Source organism: Rhea pennata, chromosome 3 (assembly GCF_028389875.1).
Source record: "Rhea pennata isolate bPtePen1 chromosome 3, bPtePen1.pri, whole genome shotgun sequence".
Taxonomy (NCBI): Eukaryota; Metazoa; Chordata; class Aves; order Rheiformes; family Rheidae; genus Rhea; species Rhea pennata.
In genome coordinates, this window is record NC_084665.1 from 71256485 (window position 1) to 71283925 (window position 27441).

A 27441-nucleotide genomic window follows, 5' to 3' on the forward strand; every position below is an offset into this window, starting at 1 on the left:
TACCAACCCATTACTACATTGATATGAATTTAACATATCTGTTGCACGCAGTGTTGTACTTAGAGAACCCACTTTTGCTTACGTGAGGCTCAGATAACGGACAGAGGGAGAATAAGCCCAAATGCCCCAGGTTTTATCCCTGGCTAAAAATTCAGAGTTGACAGTGAGGAAGAGATTTGATTCTTGCAAAAATACTGCTGTGAACAGATAAGGCTGTGGAAGTTCTTGCACGTAGGAACCAGAACAGGGTAAAATATGGCTTCCCCTCCTTTATCTCATGATGTTTTTCATCCCTTGTGCTGCTCTGAGACACACAATGTATTCAGGCACTGGCTGAGACTAAAGAGGAAGGTGGAATAGGAAACAGCCACTGTAATCATCAAGCTCAATTCCCTGCTACTACTCTCTTTGGCTATTTAGAGAAATTGGAACGGAAAAAAAAGACAAAATAAGACTTCTAACCACATGCAGTTCTCCTCCTTCTGGATGCCACTCCAGGCTTATTCTGCATCACCAGGAATCCAGCCCAAGATCTCCAGTTATCTGAACAGACACATACAGGAATTTGAAAGATCTGGGGTACAGATCAAGCCACATCTCTAACGTATCAGTTGGTCTAGGTATCCCTCTTCCAGTCTCAGACCTCCTAAGTCGTTCCTGTAAGCCACAGTTAGCTAAGACCGCTGTTTATGTCAAACTGTGTTCTGCCTGATGGCTAGAAACGACTGCAGGAGTCGGTACAGCTTTCCCTTATGTGTTAGATACAGCAACTGTGAGGCTGCAAGGAGGGAAGATTCAGCTGGCTAACACAGCAGAAGACTGAAGTGTTTTTAAATTAGTTTTCCAGTTGATCAGGCAGCTGAATTAATTCTCCCTGTGATACATGATCGCTAGTTTGCAACCCAAGAGAAAAGCTGTAGATGCATAGCAAGAGAATCTTTCAGAAGTAGCTACCCATTAATTCAGCTTACCTGTCATGTCAATCTACACCTTCTGATCATGTACCAGGTATGCTCTGTGTTGTCTTTGATTACCTTTAAGAAGCTACAAGTCCAAAATGCGCTAAGCAGCCCCCTCAGTAATATGTTAGTGGCAACTACAGTAACAAGGTTAGAGGGGTGTACCAGATCCCCTTCCCATGAGAGTTTTTGCAACGTTTTCCATACATGGCTCCTATAATTGCTGTTCTTCAGAAAAAAACCTGTATTTTGGAATAGCGAGGCCATACATTAGTATTCATAAATCTAACAATATCTTCCCATTGTGTATGGGTATTTAAGATGTTCAGCACCTGTATGTGTGGAAATCTTTCACTAAACGTAAGGTCTGAACTTTGTTAGTAGCTTCTACCCACCACACTTCAAAGGCTTCCTAGTTTTCTGCTGGCACTAGTTCAGTTCTGCACTTGTATCTCCCTCTGAATAAAATTCTTCTCTGTGAAGCTAAAGCAAAGGAAATAATTAGGAGTAACTAGACTTTTTAAGAAGACACACAGTATCTGTAATAAAACAACTAAATTAATACATATTCTCAGCAACTTGCAAGATGCAAGGAGGAATTCTACCAACAACTGTTACATACACCAAAAAACATCATAAAGTGGCTGACTATAAGAATAAACAACTATATAAAATATAATATGAACAGGATCCCTCACTGACTTGACATAATTTTCACAGAATTTCACCAAATGTGTTTCATTATTCCATTCTAAGAATAAAGATACTGCCTCCAGAGACTCTCATCAAAAAATAGTTATGAGAAAAAACACCCAACAACCTTGCATGCAATTGGAAAAAAACACACTTATTTTTCATTTCTGTAGATACAGCCTATTCATTTAGAAACAAAATTACCTCAGGCTTGTATCAAGGATTATTGACTGTGAGGCTTTTGAGGTGCTGAGTAGGTTGATAGAAAGCTTGAAACATCACTTCTTCCTGCATTAAACCTTTACAAGCCTCCAGAAACTGGGTTGCCATTTCACATCATACTGAATATTTAAAGAAGCAGCTTCATTCCTAACAGGAGGCATCTGAGTTTCAAAACTGCCACCAGTAAGGACTGGAGCTTGGGGAGCAGGGGGAGGTGAAGGAGGTATCAAGCCACTTCTGAAACCACAGACTTCAACAGTAATTGAATTCAACACTAGTTGAGGAAATTCTAGTTTCATTAATTAATTCCAAAGAATATATAGTCCTTAGCTGGAGAAGACTAACAGGTAGGAATTGAAAAGGTCTAAGAGAAATTAATTATAATAAAACATGGCAACAAGGAATGCAGGAGAGTGTGTACATAACAACATAAATCTCTCCAACTCCAGATTTTGCAAGAGCAAAAACAAATGACAGACAGCTTCAAAGGCAAAAAGCCAGGAGGATAAATAAGTATTCATTATCAGAAAAGCTTTTAGAAATACTTAATTTAGCATTTCATTAATATTTTCATTGCAATCAAAGTACATCACATGATATTAAACAGCACTGACCTATCTATCAACATTTCTCTCAAAAAGTTAGTTTTGTTTCAGTTTCTTCATGGGATGAAAAGTACTTTTTATTAGGAAAAAAAACCCACAGTTCTTCCAGAGCAAATAATCACTACTACCTGCTAGCTGCAAACAACAAATACTCTCTAGGGTTAAGCAGTCCTTGACAATCATTTGCTGCAAATAAAAGTTGCTGTAGCAGCTTGATCAGTAGCAGTTGTTTACCTGGAAAGGGAATGCAGTCATTGCTGTTACAGCTTGTTTGGAATCACCCAGACCAGACCTCCCCAGCAAATCCCTGTCCCTCCTACTAATCACAGTGTTTTTTCTCCTCTCTGCTGCAGTTACTTTCCTAGATCACAATGTCCTCTCACTTGACATATCGGGGGTAGAAGGAAATGGGAAATCACTCCTCAAAATTTTCTTAATCCACTAATTTCCCTCACTTTAGTAAATCCAATACCCAGGCTGCTGCTCCTATTACCTCATTTCTATCCAGGGGATATTCTGTGCTTGTAAAGTCTCCTTTTATCCTGCATCTGTGCCAGTATAGGAGCTGCAACTCAGAGCTGCTATTGCTGCTGCCCAGGAACTTACTGCCCCAAAACACATTGATTTTCTGTGCAGAAAAAAAAAGGCAGCAATATTCATACTTGTGAATTTTGTGGGTCTGGTGGCATGCCAAAATACCAAGATAAATAATGTGTTTGTTATGCAATCTTGACCAGAAGGCTGCTTACAATTTGGAAAAACCATATCGTCCTGCCATAAAGTTAAGTTCTAAGGTGTCCTGACATTTCTCCAGAAGGATCACAACATTGTTTCATTAAGAAGTGCTGTGTTAATTTTGTCATTAATTCAACAACAGACAAGTTCGGGATTTTTTTCTCCACGTGTACTTCATGTAGACTCCCCCTGCCCCCCCCCCACCGCTATAAATTTTTTGACCCAGTAACACCAAGCTGTAAAGAAATACCATAAAGGAAAGCTGAGAATTTCTGGCAGCGCCAGCAGGACAAAATATAGCTTGTCCTTTTATGGTAATCATCCACTGATAGTTAAGTTTTCTGATATTTGTTAAAATATGCCTCAGCACTTTTCCTGGTGGAGAGAGACCAGGCTCAATGACTTTCCCACCCCTTTATTCCCAGCTGGATAGGGAGGGATGGCAGAAGTGATCCTCCAGATCTAGCCTTTGGCACTCTTCCCTGCCCAGACGGATCAGCTGATGGCCTGTGAAATGATTCCATCATTTCTTACGAACACATAACCTTACTAGAACACTAAATTTTTAATATTAAAGTAACTAATGAGACTAACATCAAGTTTAAGGGGACACCTCTGAAATTCCTCCCTCTCCTACACTATATATTCCCTTCTTAAATTCAAGCTGATGTAGTTGAAACAACTATAAAAAACTAAATTTTGCAGTCAAATTTTGTCTGGGAACAGGGTAAAGTAAATCACCATGAACACAGGGGAGGAAAAAAGAAAAAAAAACTTGAAATTTATAGTAAAATATCATTATTTAAAACTATGGGACACTAAGGTTAAAAATAAAATGATGGATATGAGAAAGCCAAAGGATGCTTACATTTATTAAATCCACAGGCTGCTTGCTGCCAAGCAATGGTAAGACAGCATCAAGGGAAAGTTTAAGAACATTTTATAGAATCATTTAGATTTAATGAAACATCTTTTATTAAAGGTAAAATGGATCTTTTGTTGTATTCTAGTGCATAGAGTACCCTAATTAAAAAGCCATTTTTAATAATGAGGTCTCTGGAGTCTACTTTCCACCTATACTGAAAAATATATTTGCTATAAATATTTTAATACAAGTATGACAAGTATTACGGAAGAGTGAAGAAAAGACTTCTATGTAGTTTAACTGGAATGAAAAACTGTGTCACTCAACTAATGACTTCTCACATCGATTTATATCTCCTGCTTTCACATGCAGAACAACTATGCAAGTTTTGCACACAGAACAACATAATCTATGAGGACGCCCCATCAAATTACCTATGTGAATAGTACAGTAAACATGAATAAATTTAGAAAAAGAGTAAAAAAGCCCCACACTGGTGCTAATTTCCATATATACTGCACACTTTTCATACCAAGTCCCTAGAGTACAAATGGCTACATTTAAAATCAAGTACAAAACACAGTTCCATTTGATTTCTCATTTGCAAAACTGGAATCAGTAACAAAACAGGTTAAAAAGCTTTTCAATGCACAGGAAAGAAATGATACTGCACAAGGAGAATAAATAAGATCACGAAAGCATTTTCAAAGTGCATCCTCAGCTAGTTCTGAACACCAAATCAACCTCCAAAGCAGCAATTATTCATTTCTCATAGCAGCATATGAACGTTTTGCAAAATGAATGTATTTTTCCTAATGTTACTTTCATTTATCATAAAACATAGCTCCTAGCGACTTTGAGTGCCAAAGCTGAGCTCACAAACCAAGTCACTGTGGGTGATCTTAGACAAGTCTGGATTAAGGGACCTGGCTAACATCACCTGGAAGGCTCTAATACAGGCAAAAAGAGAACGCAGTTCTCTTACCATAACCATTACGTTACTCTGCTGTCTTATGGCTCCCAGATTCACGAAAGCTCTAGCAATCCTCCTTAAAGCAGTTGCATGGGAGAGGATCAACTTCTACACACTTTGTCAGCAAGCTGGAAGTCAACAAGTTGGAAGTCAATCACCTAGTCTCATCATTTCTACGGTCTCAGTTCCAGCTGGCACGGGAAACTACTCCAGCTGGCAAGCACCTAGGTACTCTTCCCCCGAGCCCCTGCACCAGCTTCCTCCATCCTCTGGTCTCTCTATGCTAGGCTCTTCCATGCCAACTTCTTATTCTTTGCCAAGCCAGCCCTGATTGTTCTTCGTTCTTTACACCATAAACCTTAGTGAATTCCCTGTGCCTTCAGCTCCCACGTCGTTGTGTTATGTCCATAAACAACATTTCTTGGCCCCTTCAATTTAACTCGTCTGCCACCTGCACCCTCCTGTTTCTGCTGTGTTTCAGTGGCTCTACTCCTGGATGGCAGGAAAGGAGCATTTACAGCACACCAAAAGAGCGCCGCCCTCGTAGGACTCATCATGGAATGTTATAGGGGTTTACAGTAGATAGGAGGGACAAAGAGTGGATCTCGCTAAGGTCCTACAAGACTGGAACAGCTCAACGTTGGTAGAATTACCAGTGAATTACACCACCTCATGAAAAAGTCTGCACACGTATAATTGCAGCTTTTCAACACTTATTATTTGATCACACAGTAGTGGATAGTATTTCCAAATACAGACAGATACCCTGCAAAATGCTGAAGCCCTCTTCATCTCCTAAATCACCAAAACACTGAAGATTTCCAATAATGTGGCCTAAACACTACTTTTTAAAAATTACTATCAAACTGGCTGGACAAAAATAAATGAATTTCTCAAAAGTCCATTCTTGGAACTACCTAAACCAACTCTTTGCTAAAGTTTTCCCCACAAATTCAAATGGGACAGAACATTTCTACTTGGAAAAAATCTAGAACAACTAAGGACAGGTTTATGTTTGCTTGAGACTAACAGCTGACCATACCTCCAGCTGCAACCGTGGTGCACGGAAGATGCTTTTACCCAAGGAAAACCAGACTTATGGAATTCACAAGGGAATTCAACAATCGTCCTCATTAACCATGACAACAGACGGATGTGTTATGCTGGAAGGCGGCTGATTCTTCTACTAAAAGACTGACAGCACAAACCACACGCATTCATTACTGTGCAATAAAAATACTTTTACAAGGCTCTTGGAAAGTAAACCTTGTTGAGCAGCAAACAAGACTGCAGTACAGCAGAGACAACCTGGTCAAACAGTAGAAACTGCTTAAGAGATATAAGCAGAAAAGTGGAGTACAAAAAAAAAGAAGAGACTAGGACTTTTTTAACTGTCTTTGTCACCAAGAAGAAATTTGGGTGGAATACCTACTATGTTTAAAAAATTTACAGACTATGGAGCAAAGAACATTTTTGCTAGAATTTTACAGATTTGCAATCATCATCAGTTGTAGTCATAACAACAACAAAGTCTTCTCTCTAAGCAGCGAGAGGCAAAACTGACTTTAAAGACAGTCTAAATTGGAGTTACAAATAGGCATAGATCATAGAATTGGTAAGGTTGGAAGGGACCTCCAGAGATCATCTAGTCCAAACCTCAAGCGAGTGGCCCATACAGGCATCGAACCAATGACCTTGGCATTCTTAGTACCATGCTCTAACCAACCGAGCTAAACCTAACCCCAAGGTTATTCCACTGTGATCCCTATAGGACAATGAAGACCAATCAGCTGTCCTAAGCCTGTATTTTTCCAGTTAAAATGTTAAGCTATAAACAATTGAACTTGCTTAGGTTTGCAACATATAGCACTACAATTAACATCTGTTGTGCAATACAAAAAATTATGTATGAAGGTAAGCGTGCTAAATACAAACCCCCAAAAATATCATTTCTGAAATGCAAATAAGTGGTCAAAGCAGTAATATGCTAAATCAGCACTGAAATTTTCCACTGTCGTTTGATATGTTCGCTAAATTGGATAACGCCAGCTGCTTTTTTGTTTGTTCGTTTATTTTTTAATTATCCAGCCCATTTTCTTCCTGGTCTTATTAACACTGCCCTACCACCTCAACAGTACTGGTCAATTAACGCATAAGTACTTGATCACTTAGGCTGAATCAAAAAATCCTTTATGAGAGTCAACATATTATATGAATTTAACTGGAACATTAAAACTGTAATTGAGCACACCTGCCTTGTGTACAGTCATATAATGCTGTCACATGCTAAACACAGCATAGAAACTCCATTGCTTCAGAGAAATATTAACTCCTTTTTCTAACTCTGCAAATCAAGTTATGCTTCAAGAGAAGGAAAGGGAAAAACAGAAGGAAAAACAGAATTAAAAAACAGACAAACAAGTCTTAATCTCATGATTACTCCCCTCTCTTATCTGCATTTCTAGGGCTTGGGAGAAGAGTAGGAGAGGGGAGAACAAAATCAATAACTCTTCTGCTGCTTAATGAGGTCTTTAAAAAAATCTTTTGTAATGATCAGCACAACAATAAAGATAATCTTCCTGTTACAGCCATCTATGATGCTACCTTTCCAAGTTTCACAACCGAACTGTAGCTATGCATAACAGAAACAGAATCACAGAATCGGTAAGGTTGGAAGGGACCTTACAAGGTCACAAGGCTATGGAGCAGAATCACCAGAATTTGCATCTAAAAATCACAGGCAGCTGAGTAATATGTGCTAGCAGAGAAGATGCACAAATCCTCCATCTGAACACAGTCCAGCCCTGCAGAGGTGCAGAGGAGCAGCAATGAATGGTGAACGACTTCTTAAGCCCACTGTCACCAACTGCTCAGCCTTACGTAAGCCTCTGTAGTCACAGCAGCCGCATGATACCACCAACGCAGACTGTGGCCACCTCCTGGAGAAGTCTGCTATTTCAGTCATATTTATTTGCTCAAAAGCAGCTGGAGAGGCAAGAGATTGCCACATCTGATTAACGAGATTCTCCTGCAAGGAGGTCTTGCTCTCCTGTTTAGTTATACATTGATGGGAGGAAAAATAGGACAAACACTCCAATGATAACAGAGCTAAAAAGAGTTCATTGTTTAATAGTAATTTCTTCTCCCAAAGTCACATAGCATACCACAGATGCTTGATTTCTTCTAAGCTTTCACTGTAAAGGCACTTATAAATAACCTATAATGTGGCCAAGTTGCTTTTAATTTCTATTGCCTACCTCTAGATCTTCAGAGCACGACTCCAAATACTATAGTGAAAGAACTGTTGTGGAAGGAAATGCCACTGCAATAAGCTACTGACAGCTAAAGGGAAACGGATCCAGGGGGGTGAAGAAGAAAGAGAGCAAGAGCTGGAAACTAGTAAGAGCAGAGGTCACTCTCCAGGATCTTCACAGCACTTAACAGATAAGCACAGACATATTGATTACGAAGTAGCTCAACTTCCTGCCATAAATAAAGGTTTTATAATCCACTCAAAATACAAATTAGGCAGCCAGTCGCTTCATTTTATTTGTCTTTGCTTATTCTTTAGGCCACGTCTGTTTTCCAAGTGTCTCCATAGACCATTACACAACATGTACTATTATTTCATATACTCCAGATACAGTTCTCATCTGTTTTTTTCCACCACGGCTTAAGAATACAAAGTAATCCATTAAAAATCACAAGCCTGTATCTTTCAAAAACGTTTCCTAAATGTTGAAATGCCTTTTGGTGTCTGCATATATCAAGCTTCATGTTTGTATAACGCTTTGTTCAAACACAGAGGTAGGCTCGTCACGATCAGATTAGCCCCCAGTACTGATCATCAGTGTACCTTCTAGGCCAAGAATTAAATCAGTTAGCACTTCCATGAAATTTATCTTCCCAGAGAGACATATACCACTGGCGAACTCATCTACCCTACAAGAAACTGAAGGCCTGCAGCAAACCAATTTAGTCTGGTCTAATCCAGTCTAATTTAACAAGTATTGAATGAAAGTATCTGTTAACATTACACAACCTCCAAAGGCACAGCAAAGGAAAGATGCAGGCACACACTGGACATTAAAGATGCAAGACATGCACTTGGCGAGCCAGCCTCTAGCTCTATTCAAAATGTGCTGATTTTTCTGTTCATCTAACTTCTACATATAGCAACCATAAAAAGCATGACAGCTTCAGCAATTCTGTTCAGGTGGCTTGTGGGTATATTCGGGGATGAATACAGAAACTCGGCATTATTGTACCTTAACCTTCTCAGCAGTTTTTACTGCTGGAAAATGGACCTCTGGGTCCATTGGGTCCGGCACAGAGCCAGGATGGATTTCTCCCAAATCCCTAAGTAAGTCACCTTGCAGCCACCCCTAATCTATCAAAAGACTACCTGGCAGCCAATATAAATACTTTAAGAATGCTAAAATCCTTCCACCAAACGTGTTAGATATTGGTATCAATAACTGGAAAAAGGGGAAAAAAAAAAAGGAAAGAAAGAAAACCTTTGAATGAGACATCAGGAAATAAAACCAGTGTAATGCTGCTGCTGCCTACCAAGTGAAACACACAGATAACTGAAGACTAACAGAAAAAGAAGGAAGCTCAGCAAGCTATTACTGCTCAGTAATTCAGCTACCACTGTCTAGTAATTAGCAGCACACTTGCCCAGCTCGTAACTGTAACATCACCAAAAAAAAGCACCCCCTCCCTCATATAACCTTCAGAGATTGTTTTTCCAATCTTATGTAGCTTTTTTTTGGGGGGTGGAGGGAGGGAGGGAGGTATACTTTAATCATTTGTTCAGTTCATTGGTTCCTTGTTTCCATGTAATAACAATCAGTGTAAACTTAAACAAACAATCACTGTTTTTTTTGCTAATTGTTCGTTCTCTCATACGTTTCTTTATACAGCGGCTTGTGTGAATTCCCTTGGAAAGTTATTTCAAAGGCATCCTCTATACTCTAGTTCAAGTCAGGTGACAGTACAGCAGTCTCACAGAGACTGGGGGAGATTTGAAAATTGTTCCTATTCAGCCATATCAGTGTATCAAGAACTCGGTCATGTTTTGAAATTTAGTCAAAAAAAATTCTCCTAAAAACAGCTTAAGCCATTTGTAATACCTTACAGACCAGAGAATGCATGATGTAAAGTATGGTTTTAAGTAACTAACATCAGATGATGAAAACTTTTCAGTAATCTCCTCCTTCAGTTCAAGTTCCTCCCCAGTAGAACTCACTCTCAGAAACCCAGACCTCCCCATCAAACTGGGCCTGACAGTCCCACATAGCTAGTACTTTTTCACAGAACTACAGGTGCTAACTTTGAGAACCATTCAGATATTGAAGTCATCTTCTTTAAAGCACAGGAGACTGGAAAGGATCTCAAAGATCACTCCCTGCTATCTCAAATATTTAGGCTCACTCCAATTTCTAGCCTAACTTAACTTACAACAAATTTTTATAATTGGTACTGTGCCAACGCTTAGGAAGTAACCCTCCTATTCCCTCTTGGATTTAGAGAGAATAGTCATTTCTCTTCTCAGTTCTCATTATACTAAAACAAACCATTTGCATCTGCATGGCAGCAATCTGCTCCCTGCAACCCTTCCTGGTTCCTGCCATCTTGCTCCAACACAGGTGCCCAAGATCCCAAATAAACCTCACCAGATGCAATGGCCTAATGCAACTCTCCTCTCCCTACCACATGCTAGACTCGCACTTACTTTTTTAGCATTTCCATCATATTAGCTGCTTGTCATACACTGTCATTAACTCAAATTCGCTGCCTCCTACTAATGCTCCAACAGTCAGGCTCCCACCTGAAAAAAGAAAATGCTGTTATTGGCCTCCAGTTGTACGCCCTAGCATGCAGTTTTATTAGTTTCATTCTAATTCTATAAAACCTGAAGACAGACTGGATTAAGGGAAAGATAAGGCAAGAGAAACACGTGCAATTACATGATATACACAGAAAGAACAAATATTTGCCATGAATCAGATTTCCTATGTGATGTCCAACAACATCTTTTCTGAAGAAAAGAAAGCTTTCTCTTCCAGTCTTGAAAAGGCACCCAGTTGATGCAGATAAGATCACTGGCTCATAATCTCTTCCTTGTTCCCACCAACTGTTCTTATAAAACTTTAAATTCTACTAAGTCAAAACTCTTCACAGAAGCTAAATGGCAGGCTAGTATCAAAAAATGCTCATATTTTGGTGCCAGTTCATCACTGAGGAAAGGAGAGGTGGCCTTCTCCTTATCTCCTCCCCTTCCCCCTAAACAAACACTTCACTAAGAAACATACTTTTAGGTTGTGAAAACCACAGTTACTGCCCATTCATGCCAATGCAACTGTTAGAAGTATAGATTACATACAGGTTAAAAAAAAATCTGTTGTAAAAATATCCTTAAAAATTTCATGGGTTGAAAACTTAATCAACATACCTGCGGAAAGCAAGCAACAGGCTTCGAATGCATCAAGAAGAAGGGGAAAAAAATAGATGTCTTCCCACACTCCCTTTTAATGCAAAAGCTGGTTTATATTTGTGGTTTATTCCAAACAATTATCTCCTTGGCCAACAAGTTATCTTCAGTCTGACTCCTGACACTGAAAGTCAATTAGCATGGACAAGAATACACCAGAAAAGTAATTAATTGATTTTGGTTTCTTTCTTTAAAAGAGGGCATTTTTTTTTGTACTTACACCAATAGATGGTATGACTAAGCTCAAAAGAAACCTTCATCAACAAAAGAGTTTCTTAATCTAAGATCTCAAGATGGTGTATATCTGGTTCTTCCATGGCAGTTGCACCTTGCTCTGTTGTATATTTTTAGAATAACATCACTTTTAACAGCAACCTTCAGACATTTTGTGTCTTTGGGGGTGGAGACCAGGAAAAGACAACCAAACCCCAAAATCTTTCAATCATTTTGAGCTCTGCATCTCTATTCATTTGCTATTAAAATAGGTAAGGAGCTCAAGGAACTTCTTTTGAGAGTTGCTAGCTGCAGGAAAAAATTCTTTTACTCATACAAATACAATGAGCTTAACTGGCACTTCTTGGCAAACTAAAGCTGTTGAAACAAGCAAGATTTTACCTCTGATTTACAGAGAATATTCACACGAAAAACTTTACTTTTAAAATGCCTTAGAGATAATCTGTTATGTATTACAAAACGCTGGAGGATGCTTTAGAATTCCAGCTAGTTGAAAGCTTCTCATCTAATGACATGACAAGAATAAACTATTGAAACACAGCAGTGAAAACAATACCAGAAACACAGCAGTGGAGACAATACCAAGAACTTCAGGCCTGCAGGTGGCTTAGAAGAGTGCTCTGGACATGCCAAGCCTGTCCAGAGAGCTGTGGGTGCAGACGCATCTACAGGAGTTGGACAAGCCATAAGTTCCTCCAGACTGTGAAAGAGGAAATGATGCAGAAACATGACTGAATTTCAGTTCTGATTTCATCAAGCTCCAGTGAAAACCTCCACATGCAATCATCTGTACATGCTCTTTGTCATGTACTGTTTTTCCAGTCATTTTATTCCGCCAAACTGTCACTGTTGACAAAATAAACGGTCCCAATTAGCCATGGACACTTGATTCTCTACCACCTTGTGGTGGAATAAGTATTTGCATGGCTGCAGCATAAGAATGAAGAACTTGATTTAAAAAAAAAAAAAAAAAAAAAAAGAAAAAAAAAAGCACAATAGGTGTTAAATGTTAATTTTAACCCTTATCAGTTCTCCTGGTGGATCATGTAAAGGGAGGATGCAGGAACAGTAATGAACAAGTTATAGGGAGGAGTGGGCAGCATTGCTGGCTTAAGTGACTGTAAACCTTTGGTCTTAGACTGAACGCAATGCTCTTCTTCCTACAGAAAGAAAGAGACCCAGAACTCATTTTAGAACCACAATTTGCTAGAAATGATGGCCTGGCCTTTTTTGTCTAGGTCTCTACCTGCTTTGGCTTAGATAAAGTCCTCATGAAGCATCATATTCTAAGATATTTCAAGCAGGATTTGCCTGCTTGAAGGCAGGATTGAGAGTTACTCTCACAAAAAGAACCACAAATCAGGTCTTCATATGGAGTATCTGCTTCACTGAGGCAAAAGCACTCAGTAATGTCACCAGTAATAGGAACCCTCACACCATAACTCACAGCAAACGTACTTTACATCTTAGGAACTGGGAAGCTGCCAACAATTTAAAATAATCTTACAACTCCCAAAAATGCCTTTAAAGAATTGCCAGCCTTAAAAGTTTGAAAATTATTCTGAAGTATTACTGAGAAATACAACAGAAGCAAGTCTGTATTTTCCATCAAACAAATGGGTGAGGATTTCTGCGGTTGCTTAATTTCTATCACCCCTCTGTCAGCAAAGTAAGGGCTGTGCATCTAGTCACTTTGAGGTCTAGATAGCTATGTATACATCAATACCTGAAACACCCCAAAGTCTCTAACAGCAAGAATACTTAGGCAGAACTCCAGTTTTTTGCAATTGATGCTCTAACTTCACTTCAAGTAGGGTTAAATAATGATGATAAAATATACTATCATCACTGTAACTCTCCTTGGAGTAGTAACACCTATATTTCGTAGCTGGTACGCAACACCTGGGAGTCTAAACACTACTGAGCATGTTTGCTCTTTTGTGGATCCATCCATTCCAAAATCTTCTAAACTGCACATTCTTTCACCTCCTTAAGCTGCAGGCTAATACCATAAAGTTAACTAAGCAGAGTTTCCAAGCTATTCCACAACTGAACTGCATATGCACTTGAAAAAGCACTGAATAGTTTACATACTTGCTTCTATAAATCTTTTAAAGGAATACTTCTAACTAGACAAATTATACCTGGCACTGCACAGGTGCACTGGGATGGAAAGGCAGAAGGTGTCCTATCCCCAAAGTGCATTCATACAGCAAACATTAAAATAGTAAAAAAAGTTAAGAATCGCTCCTCTCCCACTCTTGTGTCCACACATAACAGTAACAGTGATGAAAACAGTAAAGTATTTTTTTTTAGCTGCTCAGGAAAGCAGCATTTCTTACAGCACCTCTGAAACTGTATCACTGATGGCACAAGGCATCTCCCTACTCCATCCTTCTTTGCTACCTACAAGGTAGCAAAGTCCTTCAACAGGCCAGTAAAACACATGCTCACCGTCTTCCCAAAAGCTCTGGACTGAAGCTACATACCTTAAAAAATAATAGTGATAGACTTTAAACATAGTTTGTTTTTGGTTTAAGGCTAAATTTATTCCCCCTCCTGCCCACTCCATCCCATAGTAAAACAGAAATAAAACTAGTCCTATTTCACTTTCTGGTTATCATTTACCAGAACAATAGGTCAGTATTCCGCTGCAAGTTTAAATGGAGACCAAGGACCCACCTTATATTTTGAGGTCAGAAATCTCCATGATTCCCTTTTGTTTTACTAAAGCTTATTCAAGCAAGCCTCTGGGTCAAACCGAGTCTTACAACATCATCAAGCCCTTCCCATCCGGGCAATCTTCTCATTCTTCTTCCTTCCTTGTATTGTACGACCAACCTCACAGAACCACATCACAGCTGAAATAAGTTGGATAGGACTTCCTTTTCTGTAGAAGCTAAAGGGACAGAGTCATCTGGATCCCTATCCAGCCCCTCAGCTGGTACATCATTCCTATGAAAACAGTGGAGCAAATCAAACAAGAGAGGTACCCACCTTTGCTGCCATTCATATCACATCAATGGTAGAAAACAATAAAAAATAGCATCAAAAAGTACTAGGCTTGCAAATGTCGAACTTTGCCCCTTCTGATTGCTACTATATCCAATATATTCAGGTCTCTACACTTCAGTAAAAGCACCAGTGGGGAGAAAAAAAAAGACTATGCAGAGCTACTTTTATTTTTATCTGATATTTCTAATGATTTAAAGGGAGACATTTTCAGTTTTATAAATGTGTTATACAGTCCATAAACAAACATGTAAAGAAAAGGATATGTTAGTTTTAGGAATTTCTATATCTTTTTATTAAATTGTAGTCTCTGAAGTCCATAGCCCTTCTTATAACTACATAAATAAAAGGGAGCAACTACAGTATCTCCCAACAAGCTATTAAATGAAAATACACACTAACCTTAAAATAATGCAGAGAAGAAGATGAAGGCAAATGTAGACTCTAAGCCACTTCAATTTCATTTCCAAAACTGTCTTAAACTATCATTAAACTTTTGATCTTCTGCATTGTTAATCCTGAAAATTCTCTAAATTTTTTTTCTAAATTTATTCAATATCACACACATTAGTTATCTGAAGCAACTGCTCTCACAAGGCTTGTTACTTGTAACATAAATGGATGTAGACCATAGTAGAAAACTGTACCTTCAAGAAAAGACTGTTCAGCAGGAATTCTGTCGTTTCTATGTTCACATTAACTTCCAAATAATATTAATTTCTTTGGTAACCAAAAATTTTTCAAGTGCATAACAACTGGCTCAAAAGTCCAAAGGCCTCTCCGTCACTAGACAAATTTCTCACTTTTTCTATACTATAAAAGCCATTGCTGTTTGTCAGATAAAAGACCTAGATAGAACCTATTTTTTGGGGGGGCGGCGGGGGAGGAATATATTCCTAAAGAAAGTAGTAAAAAAAAAAAAAAAAAAAAAAAAAAAAGGCATGAAAGGTGAAAGAAAGGAAAGTGCAAGCAGCTGAAGTATACGAAAAGACAGATTAGCCAACATAACTGGATGAGTAAGTAACACCCTTCTACATCAGCCTAAATTCTTTTGAAGAAATTACATCCCTTACAACTCTTAATCATTTGGACAACGTACATACATCCTACCCATTTAAGAGACGTACTTTTCTTAAGCCCAGCTGGTTTAGACAGCAGGAAGCAAGGTATTTGTTCAAGAAGAAGAAAGGAATGAAGGGCCAAGAGGCCCCAGAGCCGTTGGGAGAACAGTTGTCTGGGTGGAGGAACAGAAGAAGGGGGCAGAGGTGAGCTGCAGGCCTGCCCAGTCCCTATTTAATTCCTTCACATCTCCCCGTTGGGGAGCAGTGGGAGGGGAGGCACCCAGCAGACCACCTCCATGTAGGCCAGTCTGTGCAATCACCAGTTCCCACCTCGTCTCACCAGTGAAGGACTGGCAAAGCACGGCAGACTGCGTATAGCAGGCAGGGAAAGAGCAGGGCTTCTGCTGCACAGAAGTTTTGCACTTTCAAAATCAGATTTCAACCCGCACTGAAATAAAGCCAATTCTCCTCCATCTCCCACTTCAATTTCACGCTAGTGGAACTCCTTACCCTTCCAAATCAACTTTACTGTCAGAAGCAACAACTTCATGACACTGCTATAGGACTCACCCTCCCTCACGCCAGGAATTCAGACATTTCTGCATCAGCACAAGCTCTCCTGGGATCAACGTTTTTCCTATTCTAGGCATTCTACAGATCAGGGTTTTGCTGGAAATCTTCTTAGTTTTATGAAGAACATCCACCCTTTCTCCCAGTGCCCTCCATAACAGTACGGTTAAGAAGGAATGGCCACACGTTCCAGCTATGTATCTGGTAGAGGCTTATCCAAACAAGAGGAATTCATAGTGGTCCATGCTGTGTAAGTTTGGAGCTCTTTTTATACATAGAATAAACAAGCAAAATGTCTGTGATGTTGGATCGAGGTCTACAAGCATTAGGACTAGGCAGTATTAAGATGCAAGAATAGTGCTCAAAGAGAGTTTTCTTAAATATATACATAAAATTATGTGTGTGTGTGTGTATATATATATATATATGTGTGTGTGTGTGTGTGTATTATGTGTATATGTGCGTGTGTATAATGCATGTTTCTAGCAGTGATTGATTTTGTAAAAGTTTGTTTGAAACTGAAGATTTGGCCCAAACTGGATCCAGCAACGAGCATTCAGAGGAACTGAAAGCTATATGCCTAGTCAGATTCAAAGACTAATAACCTTAAAATAAATAGGCTATTTAAATTAATAAAGACTAATAAAGACTAACCATAGACTAATAAAGACTATAACCTTAAACCTACTTGGGTGTCAAGCTGAACTGCAATACAAATTGCAGTTGGGCAGCTAACTACACTATGGCATTTCAGCCCCGACACTGCCTACAACACACAGGAACACGAAGGACAGATTTTCAGAAGCTGTTTGCTGAAAGCGTCAGCGAGGAAGTCGAGGTTCTCCTGTGGCTTACTTATGGCTCATGGCTGACGGACGAGGTACATCTGCATCCTCCTACTCAGGAACCAAATACTTTACAGTGGCTGAAGTGGCTGGTTTGGTTTACAAAGCCTATAATCCAGCAGATAGAGATTCTCTTCTACTTTCTACTTAACCTTCTCTTTCTGTTTGCTTAAAACTTCAAAGACTAATGATGACCCTGCCATCATCTCCCGGCAGCCAGCCTGTAGCCACCCTACCAACTTAGCGGCTAGCATTAGAGTACGTTTTGGGGTTGCGCTCTCCGGTGAGCACAGCCACCCTCCCACGCGGAGAGCCAGCAGCTCATTCGCAGTCAGGTGGGATGATTCAGCGCTGGGGCACCTGCACTTCGGCCGGCTGCCTTTCATCAGCAGCTAGACCGCAGCTTTGAAGGTAGATCCTTTCCTTGATGCAATCAGGCACCTGAAGCGGTGCACAGCTGTCAGGTCCTTCTAGGTCCAACCTCCTCCTAGTTTTAGGCACTCTGGTCAGCCCCTAAACTCTCCTGCTAGTTAACATGGCCTTATAATTACATTCCAGAAAATCCTGACTAACATCCTGCTGCTTTTCTTCCTGGGCCTTTCAGAAAGAGATCATGCATAGAAAAAAACCCCAAGACCTCAAGTCACTGATACAAGAAAATTGGTAACAGATCCCAGGCAGAAGGAAGATGATCTCTGTATTTTGCTTAGGAGAGTAAAGGAGGATTGTAATCTCACCAAAACCAACCATACACAAAAAGCTGTCAGATGCAAACGCCCCCCCCCCAATCCCTTCTGATTTAACCACCTCCACTAATCTGATTCACGTTCCTATAATTAAAGCATCACCATATCTGATTGAGAATATAGTATGCTGCATAAATTAACTCACTTAAAGTCCTTTAATATAAGAAGGACTGCTCCAAGAGAATTACAAAATTTACAAAATAAAGCATTACTAATGAGCGTAGGATCAAAACTGGATTATCAAGTTTCCCAATTTGCAAGTAGAAAAAGTAGGCAGTAAAATCACCAAGGTTTGTATAAGACATTTGCAGCCGCCTTATAATAAAAGTGAAGCAAGTATAGATACAATTATAAATATTTCTTCAAATATTTATTAGAGAAATTATTTATAGATGTTAGGAAACAGCGTAAGTTAGGAAACAGCATATGCTATTTTGGTCTATGTAATTCTTGCTAAAAAGTAAGGCATGAGATTATTGTTCCGAACAGCACTTGTCAGATTTACAGATTGGAGAGATGAGGAAACACATATAAACCTTTGCCTCTTTATCAGGCAAAGTTAAGTTAAATATAAAATCTTAGTTGAACTGTTGGTCAGTCTCTCACTGTTTGTTTGTTTTTCTAAAGAAAATTTCCAAATAAAAACCACATGGACACACACACGCACAAAAAGCAAAACTAGGCACAAATACTTCCCTCTAACTCAGTTTACAAGCAGCCAGGAGAGGTTAGGAAGTGATTCACTCATTTAGCAAACCTATGCGTGCACACAGCTTCTAGAATAAACCAAGTTTGATGCAACATGAAATAGAGAGGGCGATGTGAAGTGAAGGAAATGTGAATGCAGTATTATTTTTTTTTTTAGAACTTTCCCTCCTTGGTTTATATGTTGTATAGACAAGTACAGAAGTGCATAGCTCCCAGCTCAAGCAGAAACTCTTCCCCCCTTGCGACTGCAGCCTAGCTCACTGTAGATCTGACAGTCTGAGGAGATTCTCCCCACGAGCACTGCCCTCCCAAAAGCAGCACTGGCATTTCAAACACCCTCACTCTTAATCTCGTCCTTCTTAAATTCATAATTTAGAGGCGAAGAACAGCTTTGGGCTGCATTAATTCCTGCTGACAGGGTTTGCTGTGACCTGGACCAGGCTCTGTGGGACCACACACTTTTACCCACATCCTGAGGCATAAGAGCTAGAATCTCTTTCATGATAACCCATTACTCATACTTACCCCTTCCTCAATTTCTTTTGGTCTAAGGAAATAGAGAAGTCATAGAAAATTTTTTGTGAATAAAACTGGCCACAGTCAGATGTTTGTGAGTACTAGCTCCTTCCCCTCAACACACCACAAGGGAAAAAAAAAAAAAAGAGAGAGAGAGAGAGAGAGAGAGAGAGAGAGGAAAAAAAGACTGAGTAAAGTGAGGCAGGGCTAAGTTATGCCAGTACCAAAAGTGAGGCTCCAGATCAGCGTTAGAGCTTTGGGTTTGCTTATTGGCTTCTGTGCCAGCTGTTAAATCTTTGAAAGGGATTATGCAGTAAGGTGCCAGTGATAAAAGAAACTGCATTTCACCTCTAAGGCCCTTCCAATCCTACATTCCTAAACCAATTAGCCTCATTTTCCCCCATGTCTGTAAAACCAAGAGAGAACCTGGTTGCTGTGGGAGCATTTTCATCTGGATAATCTTCTTTTCAGCAATACCTAAAACGCCAGTTGTCTAATCTGTATGTCAAGGCAAAGGTTTTGATGTAGCTTCACATTTATATAGAAGAGAGTAGAAACATTAACAGAGTTTTTATTTTGATATTCCATTAAGCACCATTTCAGAAATCATAATGAAACTAACGTAGGAGAATCCAGCTTTCTTCAGTTGGAAAATAAACATTAAATGAAATACAAACTCTTTTAAATGTTATTCTTCTGTCAACATACTCCAGATTTCAGCATGAAAAACCACTCCTGCTCCAGCAAGTTAGAGCCAACGTCTTCTCTAATCAAGGACACAGATTACTACTTCTTTGACAAAGAGTCCAAATCTAAACAGTGTATTACTTCCCTCTCTCCCATTCCTAGACTAAGCTGACTGTCTAGAAACTGAAAATATGTTTGAATTTTCAAACAGAACCCACTTCACAACTCTTTTTTAAATTTTGACAAGTTTCTTTTTCTAGCTACATGAGGATAGATCTCAGATTATAGGTGTTTTTATTTCTATTCCACACTGCCTTTCCACTCATCTTTCCCAGAAATTCCTCTGATACAACAGTTGTGGAGAGAAATCTTTTCCTTCTCCTCAGGATGAGTCACAGGGTCCTTCAACAGCATAGAGGAAAGGTATATCATTTATTTTTCTTTGCAAAGAAATATCACTTCCTTTTTCGAAGAAGTAAAATAAGTGAAGAACACACTGGACTGTATTTGAGGGTGTTTGGTCTTCTTTTTTTTCTGATGAAATATATCAAGTAGTTAAAATTGTGTGGTCCTAACAGCACTTATAACTGTGTCCCTGTGTTCACAAAACTGCTCAGTGAATCTTAATTCTCGAGAAGTCTATTCCTGACTGCAGATACCCCAGCTTTTATGCATATGAGTAAGTATCGATATGGCTATCTGCCATATAGACTTTTTAATACCTTCCAGGGTAGGCTTTCCAGAGGGCTCAGCAATAGTAGTGACTTTCCTGAAGAGGGCATCCCTTTGTACACATCCAACAACTGGCCAATTCCAAACCCACTTCAGGGGGGATTTCCTTGGTTCCCAAGTCACTCAGCTGCTGCAGCCACCAACCTTTGGACTATCCTCAGAAAGTCCAGCCTAAGCCAGGCAGAAGACTTTTTCAGTAGAGCTTCAGCTACCAGTTCACATAACTTCCTTAAACCAGATGTAAACTGTTCTCTGCATCATGACTAATATTGAAACAATTTGGGATTTGGGGTAGGATCTTACTCAGATACAACTTTTTAAATCAAATCTCTCAAGACCATAGGTCCTTTCTTACTCAAAGAAAATAAAACCAAAACAAACAAAAACAAAGGCACATATATGGGCAGTTCATTTGTTTTAGGCAAACTGCACCCTAAAAAAAGCACCTTTCTCTCCCTCTTCCCCCAGTGATTATAGAAGAGGTTCAGACAGCTAGACTCAGTGTTTATGTCTATGCTGTAGGCACTGAGATTTGATCAGCTGAGGTTATCACTGAAGATCCTGACTGGCCATTCCTCTGTGCAAGATCCTCACTGTCAGGGTTGCAGATGGACTGAGAGACAACCAGGCCCCCCACAGGGCACGGCATTGGCAATACCTTCAGAAAACTTATTAAAAGAGTTTCCCATACATCACTTAACTAAAAAACAAACCAAACATCCTGAGCTCTGTGCAAGAAGTCTCAAGAACGCTTATTAGATGTTCCTGAATTTCAGTATTACAAGAGACATTCATAAACACAATTCCAGTTTCTCTCACCCCATCAGTTCCCACATTACAGTACTCCCTGTTATCTAAACAGAATTAAAGTGTTTCAGAAAATTCTGAGCAAGTTCAGTATTAGTCAAGACAAACACTACCAACACTAGTAAATGCTGCCTAGGCAAGCCAATACCCAGACAGGGGCATATGCTTCAGTTCAACCAGCACGTGCAAGCTCTAAGCAATGAAATACACTCCAGCCAGAACAACCTTACAACTATTTATAGTGCATGGGGGTAGCTGTAGCTGCCTTTCCAGTTCCTGTGTACACAGTCCAACTAGGGCAGTCTATACCAGCCAGGCTCCCAGGGCCAACAGGTGAAAAAACACGTTCTCCCACCAAGAAGCACATCTCTACCAAGTGTCCCAAATGTTTATAAGCACTTAAAAGTGGCAAGAGAAAGGTTTATTTGGTTTTGTTTTCCATGTATCTATACTTCTCCCATTGCTCTTTGGGTTTAGGGCATGCCTACCCTAGTGCTAGAAACAATGCAGAAATCTCCTCTGATGCTAAGCCAGCAAATAAAAACATTAGTGGAGATGAGAGCTTAGCTTTCAATCTGATGACTTCAGTTTGAAACAGCAATTCTGTCTAGCAAATCAAACTGCGATGGAGAAATAAGTAACCTATATAAAGTAGCTATTCAGCCAGGATAGATTTTTTTTTGAACTTTTTATTTACTATTGTAACTGTAGCTCTTCAAGAACAACTGACTACACAAATTCCCCCCCCCCATTTTTTTCATAATTGGCATGATCCCAAATACAAGATAGCCTCAGATGAGCATGCAGAGTGGCCGCAGGGTCTATCAAAGAGTGCATTTAACATCAGTACACACAAATAGCAATACACACGCTGAACTCACAAAGATAAAACGACTGCAGGATCAAAGCCAAAATTCTAAATTTGTAACCCAGGAAATCACCTCAGAAGAAGCTGCTCAGGCTACCAACCTATGTTTCTTATCATTCTTTGCACTTGTTTTTGAAAGGAAATCGTTGCCAGTCACGTAAGAACTCCAAATTTCAAATAGAAAATTTCAGAGAAAGACTGGGAAGAGCCTGAAAACATAAAACTGACCAAAACGTATGAGATAAACCCTTTAGGATCAAACGGTTAGTAGATTAGTAGCTCGAACACTGATGGTCGCTAAACAAGTTTTGTATAGGATTGGAAATTTTTTCCTGTGCCACACCGTAAGTTTTTTTTTTTTTTTTTTTTTTTTTTTAAGGAACGTGTGCTGTGAAATCAAACCTGCACCAAAGTTTTCGTATATAAAAAGAAAGAAAAAAGAAAAAGAAAAAAAAAAGCAAGAACTACCTTATGGTTTTTATATCTCTATCTGCAGATGCAAGGGAGACCGGCAGCCGGGTTTCCCTGCCCCGGCCGAGGGTGACCCCGGCCCGGTGCGAGCCGCCCGGGAGGCGCTGCCTCTCCTCGGGCAGAGGCACCGGGCTGCTGCCGAGCCGAGCCGAGCCGAGCCGTGCCGTACCTGGGAGCTGAGGTACCGCTTGAGGCACTCCTCGCACACCGCCTTCTTGCAGCACGACAGCGGCTTGATGGGCTTCTCCTCGAGGCACACGCGGCAGCTGAGCACCAGCAGCGGCCCGAAGTCCCCGGCGATCAGCCCGGAGAAGGGCTCCGGCAGCAGGTACAAGTCCACCACCTCGATGCTGCCGCCCGCCGACAGCGGGTCGCCGCCCGCCGCCGCGCCGCGCCGCCCCGGGGGCTGCCCGCCGCCGCCGTCGGGGGGCGCGGCGGGGGCCGCCGCCGCCCGGTCGTTCTCCACGCAGTACACGGTGCAGTACACGTGCCGCCGCGGGGCGCGGCGCCGCCCGCCGCCCCACTCCGCGCCCGCGCCCTCCTCCGACGGCTCCCCGCCGCCCCTCGGCTCCGGCCCGGCCTCCGCCTCCTCGCCGCCGGCACCGCTCCGCTCGGGGCTGCCGGCGGGCGGCGGCGGCTCCCCGCTTCGCCCCGGCTCCGCCGCCCCGTCGCCCGGGGCCGCCTCCCGCGGCGGCTCGCCCGCGCCGGGCTCCGGCTCCGGCGCCCCGACGGCCGGGCTGGGCGGCGCGGCGGCGGCCGCCCGCGGGGCGCTCAGCGAGCTCTGCTGCTCCCCCATCGCCGCCCGCCGCTGCTTCCCATCCAGCCGCCTCCCGGCCCCGCTTCTGCTTCCGGGTCCCGAGCCGCGCCGCGCCGGGCCGCGCCGGGCCGAGCCGCGCCGCGGGCACCGGGCGCCGCCGCTCCTTCCTCCTGCCTCGCGGCTTCGGCGCTGAGGAGGAAGCGGCGGCGGCGGGCGCCGCTCAGCGCCGCCCCCGGGGGCCCCGCCGCGGCCCGACCCCCATGCTGCAGCCGCGGGGCACCGGCCGCCCCTGGCGCCGCGGCCAGCGACACCGGCCCCGCCTCGCAGCGCAGCGGAGCCGCGCCGACCCCGGCCCGGCCCGGCCCGGCCCGGCCTGCCCGCCTCCCGCGCCGCCACCGCCCCCTCGGCGCGGCCGTCGGACCCGCCCCGCCGCGCCGCGCCGCCTGCCTGGCCCGGCCCCTCATTCACTCGTAAACACCGCCGGGCTGTGCCGGGGGCCGAGCGGGGCCGTGCCAGCGGCACGCGGGGTTGTGCCTGCGCCCCCCGGCTTGCTTTTTCTTTTTTCTTTTTTTCTTTTTTTTCTTTTTTCCTTTTTTATTTTTTCATTTTTTTTCCTTCTTTTTTCTTTTTTCTTTTTTGTTTTTTCTTTTTTCTTTTATTTCCTTTTTCTTTTTTTCCCTTTTTATTTTTTCTCTTTTTTCTATTTTTTTCTTCTTTCTTCTTTTTTCTTTTTTGTTGTTCTTTTTTTCCCTTTCCTTCTTCTTCCTTCTTCTTCCTGCTTTCTTCTTATTATTTTCTTCCTTCTTCTTCCTTCTTCTTTTTTCTTCTTCTTTTCTTAGCAGTGCCTGTCATCTTCAGTCAGCACTTGTCACCACTGTCCAGAAATATTTCATTCTCCTGAGGCATACAGAAAAAAAAGAAAATGCTCCGTAGAAAGCAAACACCATCTTCAGTTTCAAAATGCCTTGATGTTTATTAACCACACCCTCAAGTAACATTTTGAACATAAATATCAGCACCCAGTTAAAAACGATTTCTGAAGGAGACAAGTCATAGCAAGCAGGAGCAGCATCCTCACTGCCATGTGTCTTTAGGAATAAACTACCCAGGTAAGATCTACCTGCCAAATGCAGTACAGCAGCACTGGCAAAAGTAATTTACTCAGTTAAATTCTGACAGGTTGATCCATGTAGGAATTATCTCTTTCTTCAGAGTGCTTGCAATTAAGGAGGATTAGAAGAGCGTGTGCACATTGTGCACAGAAAGTCTGCCAACAAGCCAGATGCCACCGATAGAAGAAAATATCTCCAGAACTTGACATTGTCAGATACATTGTCACAGGCAGCAGATATCATAGAGCTGATTCCATCCCCAGCTTTGTCTAGAGTATTGTTCAGAAGTTAATCAGCTGCTAGAGCTATGTCAATTTTGCCTTACATATGGTAATTTTTGTTTAAAAAATATAAAATTGAAATTTTCAAGAAATTGGGAAAATTCAAATGGGTGGTGTTTTCAATACATATATATATATATGTGTATATATATATATATACACACATACATATAGTCAGAGCTACTCTGTTAGTGAGTGCATGGGGCTGGACTAACAGAAATAAGGAGGCCTGGGTCACGGAGGAGATGGCAGTGCAGGGGGTAGCGGAGGTGTTTGCTTGCAGCCAGCTCAGCTCAGGCGAGCTCATTAGCTCTGACTCACGCAGGCCCTGCAGGACCGGAGGCAGCTCTGCGCATTTATCTGGCTCTGCTCGAGCTAAACAACCGTCGCAGCACGCCGGGTAGTGAAGACGGGGTCAGCCGGAGCTTTGGAAGGCCCCCGTGGCACGGAGGTGCGTGTGCTCTGGGCATGAGCTGAGCCTCCCCGGAAAGCCGCACGAGGGGCCTGCGCTGCACTAGGGAATTCCAGAAATGCAAACACCTAAGGCTGCCGATAGCATTTGCTGGCTCTGGGTCTCTGCTGCTTGAAACTGCTATATTTCTCCCAGACCTGAGCTGACCTGAAAGTCAATGTGGAGGGATTTATGCAATATCACATTCTAGCTACTCCTGCAGAAAACTTACATGAGAGAATTATTTCTTTCAAATAATACATATTTGTGTATTTTTTTATTTAGCTTTTCTTATTTGAGCATCTAGAGTTTTTACTCCCGAAGCTCCATTTGAGAATGCAAAGCATAAAACCCTTAATGAGAAAACATTAGACTTTCATACACCCCTACCACTGAAGAAGCTGGAGCTTAAAGAAAAACCTAGAAAGATAGCATCATTGCAAGAGCAAGCAATGTTGCTCATATGTTAGTTTAATTTAGAAATACATGTGCTGTAACACAGCCAGGAACAAATAAATGGGTCTGGGGAATTCACAATGACAGTGCTAATTGCACTAATGAACTCGAGGAGAACTAGGATGCAAATCCGAACTGGAGAACTGCTGGTTCTGTCAGGATACAAACTATGGCCTGGGCATAGCTAAGTGGTCGCGGACATGTAGTAAGGGCCGTGTGAATGGAGATGGTTTCGGTACAGCTGTAGTGGCTGCCCCGGATGCCCTGCTCCCTCGCAGGCGGTGGGGCGGGCTGGGGGCTGCCAGGCCCTGCCCTGCTGCTGCCAGGACACCCCAGCCCCTGCAGCGCAGTGCCCTGACGCGTGTATGCTTTGCAACAAGGTCTTTGCAGTAATCTGTATGTATTGTCTCATGTTAAGCCTTTAGAAACATGAAATTATGTAATAACGGGCAGAAAGAGATACTGGCATCAGATAAACATAACGTGACCTGTGAGTCCATCACATACTAGCTGATTGCCTCTCCCACTGGGTCTTTGCACGGACTCATATTAGGACCACGTCAAAGAACAGTTTTCAAAATAAAAAGAAAAAAGAAACCCCATGAGCCTCCAACAACCTGCTAAAATAGGACACACGCTTGCATCGCGTATGCTTATTCCCGAGGAGAGCTGGTGAGAGAACGAACAGCGCGTGGCGGGTGCGAGTGATGGCGCTTAACGCGCTGCTGGCAGGGGCTGGGGTGGGAGGGCAGCACGCAGCAGCCTGCCCAGAGCAGGGTACGTGGTTCCTAACCAAGGGTCGAGTCTCGGCGCTGCTGACTAACAGACTGTGTGAGCTGTCTAGAGCTGGCTCTTATCCAGGTTTTGACAAACCGTGAGTCAGATTTGCACCCAGAGTGACTCTGTTGATACAACTTTCTTTTTTGTTTTAAAACACAATTTTTGATTCATACCTTTTACACTCCCCTTAGCTCATGTCTAGACTTTAAATAAAACGTTATGAAAGATATTTACAAGATAGCAGCGCAACAGGATTTGCATAACAGATTCAAATTAATTATTCTACAAAGATTTTTTTTTTCCCTAGCCAAACTGGTTGCTTTAGAAAAAACTTTGTCATGTTTGAACACAGTGGTGTGGAACTCAGTCCCGTTACTAGAAAGATTGCTTTTCTCTCGGTGATGGCTAAGTGGAGCGCAGCAGAAATTCACACGTTTGAGCTTTGCAAATGAAGTACGAAAGAGCAGCTGGCAGCACATTCTCTGCGAGGAGTCCTCGGGTCTGAAAAGCTTTGTCCATCCTCATCCACTAGAGTCTGGATTTGCTAACCTCTGGGAACACAGCAAAGTCCCTTGTTTTCTCCTTCTTTGCTGAGACTGTGGGAGGGTTTGGTTTGAAGAAGTATGTCTAGGAGCAGTTGTTTTACTCATGCCTGATTTTTAAATTCTGCAGTTGAGTCCAGGCTCCTGCAGTCGTGTTTTCAAATACTAAATGTAATTGGCTGCAACTGTTCTGGTCAGAATTGCATTTAGTTTTGAGGGGTTTTTTTGATTCACATTGAATAAATAAACTGTTTGCT

General features: G+C 41.8%; 1 protein-coding gene across 1 annotated transcript in view; it reads right to left on the bottom strand.

Moving 5' to 3' along the window:
• RNF217 (ring finger protein 217) overlaps positions 1-23601 on the bottom strand; it is a 63030-nt gene extending 39429 nt beyond the window's left edge. The window contains exon 1 of the mRNA XM_062572597.1: positions 22975-23601. Within this exon, the coding sequence (XP_062428581.1) occupies positions 22975-23601 (627 nt within the window). The remainder of the gene's footprint in view (positions 1-22974) is intronic.
• Between the last annotated feature and the right edge of the window lie 3840 nt (positions 23602-27441).